At 42.1% G+C, this 10,936-nt stretch overlaps 1 protein-coding gene across 1 annotated transcript; it reads left to right on the forward strand.

Moving 5' to 3' along the window:
- Positions 1-241: 241 nt before the first annotated feature.
- On the forward strand, positions 242-2,746 carry LOC308424356 (PRAME family member 12-like; the record flags this gene model as incomplete). The annotated part of the gene is made up of 3 exons (XM_080921275.1): positions 242-525; positions 843-1,430; positions 2,173-2,746. The coding sequence occupies 3 exons, from the start codon at positions 242-244 to the stop codon at positions 2,744-2,746; spliced, it is 1,446 nt and encodes a 481-aa protein (XP_080777401.1).
- Positions 2,747-10,936: the final 8,190 nt, after the last annotated feature.

The raw sequence follows: 10,936 nt of genomic DNA on the forward strand, positions 1-10,936 counted from the left end.
GATCTGTTGAAATGGGTGCTTTTATATTACCAGGAGGACTTTGAGGAACTGTGGCAGTAAGAAATACTGGTTTCATGTAACCCAAAATCCAAAGTTTCCAATGTCATCAGTCCAGTGATTGGGACACTTCCTGGTTTATGTAATTAGTGGGCATTAGGGGTATGAAGAGACTGGTTAAAAAATATGGGTGAAATATTTTCATCCTTTGCATATTTCCATAGTATTGGCATACGTGAAAGCCATGAGGAAGGACCCACCCACGCTCCAGCAGCTGGCAAGAAGAAGCCTGCTGAAAGATGAAGCCTTGACCATCTCTGCTCTGCAGGACCTGCCCATGCAACTCTTCCCACCACTGTTCAAGGATGCATTCACTAGCAAACAACTTAACATCCTTAGGCACATGGTGGCAGCCTGGCCCTTCCCCTGTCTTTCTGTAGGAGCCCTGATGAAGGCTCCTCAAATGAAGACTCTAAAAGCTGTGCTAGATGGCCTTGATTTGCTGATGACACAAAAGGAACGACCTAGGTAGGTGAGGCGAAGGTAGTATGAAGGAATGTGTGCAGATGGTGGGGTAGTGAATACAGTACCCACAGTGGTTCCAGAGGCTTCTGATTTTAGGGAACACTATCTTCTAGAATGGAAACAAAGAATCAGGACAGTGGTATTTAACACAGCTGAGAGCAGAAATAGTCAATATGCAACAAGTCAGTCCCTGCCTCTTTGCCAGAGACTAGAATTGGAATCTGTGTTCAAGGAATAGATTGAAGGCAAGATGAATTGTGGGATCATGCAGATTACACATTGTACCTTCTCATTTAAATGCCCTTCTCTTTTACGCACAGGAGGTGGAAGCTACAAGTGCTTGATTTAAGAGATGCCTACCATGACATCTGGAATGGCTGTGCTGGAATTCAGCATGTTCTCTGCTCTCCGTATGTAATTGGCAAGACCCAACCAGTGAGGAGTCACCCCATCCTTGGGGAGAAACATACCCTGACTATATTGTTAAACCTCTCGATCATGTCCCACCGTCCCTCCAAATACCTAAACTATTTTTATCACTGGGCCAAACCAAGAAAAGACGTGGTACAGGTGATATGTCAGAAATTGGAGTTTTGTGTGGTTCCTGCCTATAACCCGATGCATTTGTTGGAAGTTTTTGATCCAAGCACAATCAAGGAATTGGAAATAAACACATGCTGGGACATGCATGCTCTTTTATTGCTAGTCCCTCACCTGGGCCAGATGAAAAACCTCCAGAAACTACTTTTCAAGGAAATCTGCATACCTTCCGGGTGTCCTTGCAACAAAAAGCTTAAGTCCTGGTGTGTTTCAGAGATTGTTCCCCAGTTCTCCAAACTGCATAAGCTCCAGCATCTCTATTTGAATAATGTCTGCTTCCTGTATGGATGCCTGAAACAAGTGCTTAGGTAAGAAATGACAGAGAGCTTTATCCATCAGTGAGCAATGTATTTCATCTTTTTTTTTTTTTTTTTTTTGCTTTACATTAAACATCAGTGTATATATGCCTTCACAGCCAGTGTTAAAGTTACATACATGTGAGCTTAGATTAATTGATATAATACTTTATGCTGCTGTTGCATCCTGACTTGTCACCTCTAAAATCAGACTGTCATATATGTTTCCATGATTTACAAAAGGTGTCTTGAGAATCCCAGATGAAGGGAAAATAGATCCATAGAATATGTGAGACTTGACACCATATGTCTCATGGCAACTCTGTCCTCAGAAATGTATGAACAGGTTACATCTGCCTGTGACTGCCCATGGTTCAAAAGGAATTTGAACACAGAAAAGGGTTGAGTAGATGGGAAATGAGTGAATGATTGTGGTTAAACCAAAGACTCATGAACAGAAAAGAGAATGTGTGGAAGCTGAGACATTTTGAAATAAATGTTGGCAAACTTGAGAATGGATCTAAGTGGTTCCCAGTTGGTCCTTCTGGGTTCTCCTCTTTACATCATCTGTCCCAAAATATTTTTGTGTTTTCTATTTCAGACAGAGCTGTAGAGCTGAGGCAGTAGCAGTCGCAGTGTGTGCTTATGTCCTACCTAGAATAACAGACAGGTTATTACCTGAAAATGACCTTGGGCCAAGTCACAGCCTTTTCTCTGCAAATAAATAAGGTTCTTCTACTTTCTCTCATTCTAGGTGCTTGGAGAATCCATTAGAGACCCTTGCTATAACTCACTGCATGCTCTCACAATCAGATATGAAGTATCTGTCCCAGTGTCCAAGTATCCATCAGCTCAAACACCTGGACCTGAGTGGTGTCCCTTTTCTAAATTTACGTCATCCATTTCTACAAAGCCTGCTAGAAAGACTGACAGCTACTCTGCAGACATTGAAATTGAAGGGCTGTATGATCATGGACTTCCAAATCAATGCCCTCCTGCCTGAGCTGAGCCAGTGTTCCCAGCTCACTGAAGTCAATTTAGTGAAGAACTTCTTGTCCATGGACAGTCTGAAGAACCTGTTGCAGCATACAGCCAACCTCACACAGCTGACCCTGGAGAACTACCCTGCCCCTGATGAGGTCTATGATGACCTTGGTGATGTTATTCCAGAGAGATTTATACAACTTTGTTCTGAGCTTATGGACACACTGAAGGAAATAAGGCAGCCAAAACAGGTCTACTTTGTAAGTAAGAGATGTTCAGATTGTCATGACTATTTTATATATAATTTGGAGGTCACGCTATGTTCTTGTTGGCAAGAAATATGAAGGGGGCATTGCTGGGCTCTCATAAATGAAAAGCAGCCCTCAAGTGACTCATTACAGGCATAGACCATGTGTATTCAAGCATTTTTAGATGTACTTGGTGTGTTCAAGCATTTAAGATGCACTTGGAATAAAGAATTATTTCATTTTATTTATATTCTAATTAACTTCTTCATATTTGAAGTAGATCTGTTGACATTGAGAACCATGAACTTATTTTCAGTCTAATGTCTATAGCACACACACACCCTAGCACAGTAATGATATTTGAAAATTCTAGGGCTTGCATCCCACTATTTTCAAAGTATGAGTTACGTCTTTCTCTTTATTGGGGAGGTACTGAATTCGAGAGGTATTATCTTTAACCAGTTAGATTTATAATGTCCTATTATGGGACCAGGGGCCATCTTGCTGGCCTCTTCTGTTGTGCAGGGAACTGGTAGAATGTTGGAGACATAGCCTGTCTCAATTTAATAAGTCCATTACAGACAAAAACACTTTATCAAAGTCATCTGGTCAAAGTCACTTCAAATCATCATGGAAGAAGAGACGTTTGGTCCATGGAGGGCACATTCTTCCAACGTAAAGAAATGCCAAGGCACTGGGGTGGAGATGGTGATTAGGAGCAAGTGCACCTTGGTGAAGATAAGTGGAGGTGGAGGAGGGATTGGGGATAGGATAATATTTTAAATGTAAACACAGAGTGCATCTAATAAATTTTTTAAAAATATAAATACAGAGAGTATCTAATAAAAAATTTTCTTAAAAACACAAATAAAATTTACCAGTCTATACAACAGAAACAAACAACTAGGGAGTGGCACTCATGTGACAGAACTCTCTATGACATCCAAAATACAAGGATGGCCTTTTCTCTCTATGACAGGCAGCAATGAGAAATAACCAGAAAGTGACTCACATTCATAAGAAAACCAGATTGGTGGGAGTCTCTCAGGTCCCCTTAGCCCCCGACCACCTCAGACCACATCTCAAGATGACTCCTGCCCCACCCCACCCCACCCCCACTGTAACCACAGATCCCAGATACTTCTCTCCCTGACTGCAACTTGCCACTGATACAAAATACACCCTTTGTTTCTAGACAGATTGGCCTTTCTCCTTCAAGATCCATGCCCAACCAAAACAAGATTTCTCCTGGCCCTGAATTGCCACGGCTCCCAAAAATGTTTGTCCTAACTGCAAATTAGTCACAGAACAAATTCAAGGCCTTGTTCTGAGAAAGATGTGGCCCCATCTAGATTCAGTAAGCAGAAAAAGGCACAACCAGAAACAAACCAAGCCAAACCAGAAAAAGGTACAGCCTGTAGTAACCACAAGTAACTAGAAGGTGGAGCTCACACACAAGACATATGTAGCACCACTCAGACATGGAAGAAAAGGATATGTAGCCTGCAGTAACAAGAACCAACAGGAAGGTGGCACTCACACACATAACCCTCAGTACTGCTCAAATATTTAGTCAGACCTGGGAACGTTACCATGGCAACATAAATCATTTAGCTTTGCACAAGTTTTCATTGCTCCTTGTAGATCTCACATAAAGTATCTACCATTCAGAAAATTTAGCTGCCACACAAATCACAAATCATCTCAGTATGACTGGAAGGGTAACCACATTTACTTCTACAGAATCTTGCTTTTGATCTGCTCTGCTGATCTTATACAGAAAACTCAGACAAATTCGGTGCTCAGACAGGAAAAAAGCAGGAAGTTTAACACGTGTTACCAACATAATGACACTTATATCTAGACTAGTTTTGCTGGCTTCAAGACCATCCAGATCGGTAGTGCTGTGTGTCATGAGTAATTTCCTGGCTACTGTATGAAAGTGTAGTGCCAGGGAAATGTAAGCGCTCCCACCAAAAAACAGACAGGAACATATCTGATGCAACTCACAGCAGGGTCTTTATTCCATTTGAGCTAGCTCGGGCCTCCACAATGCACCACCATCACACAGGTTGGTTTTGGTGGTAGGGGAGCCCTGAATGTCTATCAGGGTGAGGCATAGTAGGTAGCAAGTGAGGTGTATGTGTGCAAGCATCTAACTGGAAAGCTGCTATGGCCTTTAACTTAATTGGCAGGTTCTGTGAATCATACCATAAGCTTAACTTCTGTTCCTGGTAGTAGTTAAGCACTGGGTGGGCTTGTAACTTGGGGGTGCAGGTTTGTTGGGGAAATAACCTGGAGACACTGTCTTGATGAGGATGTAACCTGGAAATGCTGGTATTGTTGGGGATTAGCCTAGTGACTAGAGCTGTGCTCAGGTTCTGCTGAGGGGAAACTTAAAAACGAATGCTAGGTACCAGCATGTTAGTTTACTTGAGTTTAAACTTAGGTCACATTTACTGAAATGGAGTCTGAAGTTAAAAGATTTGGCCTCTTACATACATGTGGGTAACTGACCTCCTGGTTGGCAACTTGAGACATGAATACTAGACATGTCACCCCACTGTAGTTGCATGACTCAATCAATGGAACAGGGTAAGTATACCACAAAAACACGTTCCTAAGGAAACCCTCCATCACTTACTCCTGTTTATGGGATAATTTGGCATAGGTGTTTGTGGACTTGGGCTTGAAAACTCTGTTTGAAATTCTCATACATGGTCACAATTCAGCACTCGCATACAATCTGTGTCCTAGATCAATCAATAGTGACCTAAGTGCTTAAATAAGTGTTTAATTTAACAAAAAGAAGTGCTTGCTGAGAGGAGCCTGATATTGCTGTCTCCTGAGAGACTCTGGCAGTGCCTTACCTGTACAGATGTAGATACTCCCAGATAACCATCAGACTGAGTAGAGGAACCCAGTGGAGAAATTACCCTGGCAATCAAAGAGATGAACTGAAGAGGAGACTGTGCTGCATTCCATAGAGAGCATCCTCTTCTCTGCAACTTGCTGTGAGTCACCTCAGTATCTTAAAGAAGCTGCACATGAAGCTTGAGAGTCCCACATGAGGACCTGTCACAGGGAACAAGGGGATGGTGTCATGACGTATTTCTCTGCCTAAGTCATAAGGCTTTTATTAGCCAATATATAAACCTTTCTGGAAATATGAATACATGGACTTTTTTTCTTACAACTTTATTTTAAAAGGAGAGATACATGTACAGATTTTTAAAAGCATTTTTGCATGAACATCATAATCATAATGGAACTCCACCAGTGCATGGTAGGCAGCTTCTGATATTCAGCAAGCAGAGATCTATAGCTGCAGAGTAGGCAAGGAAAGCGCACAGGAAGGAGCAATGTGGGACCCACATGAAACTTATGTCTGGGTGTGTCCTGCAGAGCCTCCAGCCTCCCTGATACTACCTCTGTACCTGTTCAATCTTTACGCCTGACTTTCTCTGCCTGGACACCTTTTTCATTTCCCATCTACTCAGTATGTTTCTGGTCTCAAAATACCCTCTTAGTTTTACAGATTGTGGCAGGTTTGCGAACTGTCCTCCCACATCTGAGCACAGAGAACATTTAGACAACTACACATCTCTGAATCCTTCAAATGCTGTGGCCTCTTCTCTTTTCTGTTCCTTGTGCTCAGATTAGTCAGTATGGAAACGAAGTAAACTACAACACACCCGCATTACAAATAACACACAAAGCTGGCCTTCTAGCATGACATGTAGGTAGGGATAATCTCTTGTGTGCTGTGTAGAAGCATCGCCTGTCAATAAAGAGCTAATGGCCTATTAGCAAGAGGCATGTTATAGAAGGTGGGAGCTCTGGTAGAGTGATTGGAACTCTGGGAGATACACAGAAGCGAGAGATTCAGCACCCAAACTTGGAGGAAGTAGGACTTATGAAACCAAGAAGAGTTAACCAGTCATGTGGCAAACATAGAATAGTTTAAATGGGTTAAGTTAGGAGCTAATCAGAAAACAAGACTAGCAAAAGGCCATAAGCATTTATTTATACATAAATAAGCCTCCGAGTCTTTACTCTGAAACTGGGATATGGGTAGAAAAGCCCAAGGTTACAAATGGTGCCCAGTGTAGCTAAAATTCCAAGCTTAGAGCAAAAGATTCAGGTCTTAGAAAGGGCAAACAAACCCCTCCCAGAGCAGTTTCCTAGCCTAGCCAAAGAGAGGCTAAATCCCTTAGAAAGCAAGCCTAGTCCTCTGAGCAGCAGATAGCTAGGGGAGAAGCAGAACCTCAGTGCACAACCCCACAGGTGAGCAACTTCCCAGAGCTGCTAGAGCTAAATTCAGCAGCAGTGTGGCCCAGAGCTGAGGGGCGTAGGCTCAGCTACCTGTAGGTACCCATGGGTGTGAGGCTGGGCTCTCATGGAAGAGCAAATAATGGTTCCAACCCAAATCCAGGCAACAGAAGCCTGCTAGGCTAAGCCTAAGGGGTGGAGCCAGCTGCCCTAGACACATGCTGGTCTGAGGAGCCTGCGGATGCACTGAAGGGCAAAAGGAACGTTTTCCTGGAGCTGCAGTGTATCTGAGCAGCCCCAAACTTCAGAATTGATCGAGTATATGTTTAAAACAGTAAAAGAGAAAGAAACATTTTGTTTGAAAATAATAAATGGAAGTTTCCAAAGGAAGAAGAAAGTAAGAGAGATTAAAAAAGGCAGAGTTTCTGTGTTTAAAAAAAAAGATGGAAATACAATTACATGATACATCTGGACCTCATTTGATTTTGTTTCACCTAATATACAAATACTTGGTTGTTTTTTTTTGTTTTGTTTTCCAGTAACAGTTACAATTTTATATATCCTTTCTAAGGAGAACAGGCAGGACTTCCAGTGGAGGGAGGGGGATACCAACCCATCCACAAAACCTTTGACCCAAAATGTTCTGCTTACAAGTGCAGGGATAAAGATGGAGCAGAGATTGAGAAAATGACCTACCAATTACTAGCCCAACCTGAGATCCATCCATCCCATGGGAAAGAACCCACCCCTGAAACAATGAATTATATTCTGCTATGGTTGCAGACAGGACCCAAGCATAACTGTTTTCTAAGAAGCTTCTTCTACCACAGATGGAACCAGACACAAAGACCCATAGCCAAACGGTGGGTGGAGTTTAGGGAGTCTGAAGACAAAATGGCAGTATTTAAGACGAATTTCCTTTGCTTGGTCCCAAGTTTCTTTGGCTTGTCCCCAACATTTAAATGAATAGTTTACCTGCTATCATGTTGCTCAATAAAAGCAGAAGGCATAACATTTTTGAGAAAAGAAATAAAACCAAAGCCAGGCACGTTGTCTCGTGCGTATAGGTTACAGGACTTAGGAGACAAAGGCAGGCAGATGTCGCTGAGTTCAACACTAGCCTGCTCTGTATAGCAAGTTCCAAGATAGCAAGAGCTATGTAAAGATACCCTTCGTCGCATAAAGCAAAATAAAACAAGACAAAAAGCTCAGTTGGAAAATATTAGACTAGGGATGTAGCTCCAAGGGAAGATTGCTTACCTGGGAAGCACATGACCTTGGGAGCCACACAGAAGTTTGTTAGCCTCAGAGAAAGACCAAAGTAATGACTCCACCCACTTAGAGCTGGTCGATCACTTTATTGGGTTTGCTTAGGAGGAATCAACAGACAGCCTCACAGCTCCCTGGAGGGTCTCGGGGTGACAAGTGTCTTTCATACAGCTAGCTGCCTTTTCAACCTCCACATTCTCTAGCACCGCCAGAGAGCAAGTATGGCTGGGACAGAATTATGTACAGCTGGGAGGGGGCACAAGGAATGCCTCAGGTGAGGCTCTAATGCCTACCCTGGCTTTAGGACCTTAACCACTTAGTAAAATCTACAGCTAAAAAAAGAAAGAGAATAGGACACCAACGCTTACTGTAAAACCAGCCAGCACAACCGCGATTCCACAGCCACACAATGGTCCATTCTTATGGATATTTTAGGTTGGGTAGCTAAACGCAGGAATACGATTTTAAAAGGGCGTTGACTGCTATCTGGAATGTGACTAAATAAACCCTTTTGAAGACCCCTCCCCCTCCCCACAGAAGTGAATTTAAAATTAGAAGCACACTGAAAACATCATGTCCTCAGCATTAGGTTGAAAGCCATTTAAAGCCGACTTTAAAATCCAGCCGTTAGACCCTCTAACCGGTCTTCCGGATCCCAAGGTGTAGCTGGCCTTTGACTCCGGAATGCTGGGAATAAAGGCTCTAAATGCCACACCCTGCAATCTGCACTTTAATCTGACAAATTTGCTTCACAAAGAGTTAGGCTGGGTTTTATTCTCCTCTTGGGTCAGTCTCACGAGGCTTCCCCGGGCCTTCAAAGTTAGTTCAAGGTCACAAAGTATTTAGGGTCGAATTTGATCTTGGAAACGCTGGTCAAAAGGCCGGGGTAGGGGCTGGAGAGCTGGTTTCAGGGTTGAGTATACACACTGCTCTTTCATATGGCCCGAGTTCCTTACCCAGAACCCACAAGATAGCTCACAAATGTCCATAACCCCAGGTCTGAAGTCGCCTACCCTCCACAGATACCAGGCATATGTGCAAGCAAAACTCATGTTTTAAGCCTTTGATCCCAGCAATTCAGAGACAGAGGAAGGAGGCTTTCTGTGAGGCCAGCCTGGTCTACAGAGTTCCAGACCAGCCAGGACTCCAACAGAGAACCTGTCTTAAAAAAAAAATGAGAGAGAGAGAGAGAGAGAGAGAGAGAGAGAGAGAGAGAGAGAGAGAGAGAGAGAGATTTGATTCCTATTTCAGATCATGGTGAAATGAAAACCTTCATTTATCAGGATGATTCAGAAGCCCTCAGGTCAGCAGTAACACACCTTTGATGTACACTTGGACAGGCAGATCTCTGAAGCCAGCCAGGTCTACAGAGTAAGTTCCAGGACAGCCAGGACTACACAGTGACACCATGTGTGAAAAAACCAAAAGAAAAACATACAATTATGTTTGCTTTTTTTTCTTTTTAGCCATTCTATTATCCAGAAAATTGTTGTAAGAAATTTTCAATTTATTCTTAGTTTTGTTTGTTACTCCATCTTAAGCCATTTTTAGAGTTTTTTTTCATTATCTTACAAAAATATAAGGAATTGGAGCCCTAGTAATAAAAGGCAGAATAAAATTCTGATTTCGATAATGCAGCTGTCAGACTAATAAAGTCACACTGTAAATTGGAGAAGGACGCATAATCCAATCAGCTCGGGAAGCCTTTTTAATATTTTAAATCCCGTATTTAACAGATCTCATACCTGATGATTAACAAATTATATTTGTTTTTAGTTACTTGCTTTAGTCTTAACTTTGAAAAACCCATAAAGAAAGCAAAAGTTTGGCCTTGTAAGTGAATTAAATTTGCACTTAGCTCAAAAGAACGAACGTGATTATTCATAAGGTGACTGACCATTAACTTGCATGGCTTAATTATCCTTAAACTGTTTAAAACACACGTTAGTAACTTTTTGTAAGATTAGGATTTTACATGACAGTTTTGGACATGCATCAAGTTAATTTTTGTTAAGCTGAGTAAGTCTTCATCATTTTAGAAGCATGTCATCACGCAAAACCCCATCCCAATCCAAAGAAATTTGGAGATTTGCTATTGCCTCCTTAGTCTCAAAAGAAAATATAATAAACAGAGGGTGCTGCTTTTTAGCAACCACGGTCACTTCTGTTCCTCCCAGTCAGGTTTTCCCCACTAGTGTTTTCTAGAGACAGAGGTCTTGTGGGGCCCTAAAGACACAGAAATGGCTGAAGTCAGCCTCAGGAACTTTATACACATAGGACCTAGAGCAAGCAGAGTCCATGAAAAGAGGGCTAATAAAGTCTCTGTCAATTATTGAGAGAGAGGGATGGAGATCCTTTTGCAACATCTGAGGAATGACGGGTGAGTCAACACTCTTAATATTTTCTTTTTGAATTTCTTTTTCTTTTTTTTTTTTTTTTTTTTTTTTTTGAGACGGGGTAGTACTGTCCTGAAGATTGCTTTGTAGACCAGGCTGGCCTTGAACTCATAGATATCCACCTGCCTCTGCCTTCTAAGTGTAAGTGCTGGGTATAAAAGGCGTATTCTACCATTTCCTGACTTGTACTTTAGATCTTTACACATATTTTACTAATTCTACAAAATGCTTGGTCTCAGAAGACTGAGAAAAGACCATATTTAGTTCTCCTCTCTCACTCTAAGGTCATAATCCCTTTTCAGTGAAAAGAATGCCGCCACCCCCCATCCCTGTGCAAGCCCTTAATTGA

Source organism: Micromys minutus, assembly GCF_963924665.1.
Source record: "Micromys minutus genome assembly, chromosome: 9".
In the NCBI taxonomy this organism is placed as follows: domain Eukaryota; kingdom Metazoa; phylum Chordata; class Mammalia; order Rodentia; family Muridae; genus Micromys; species Micromys minutus.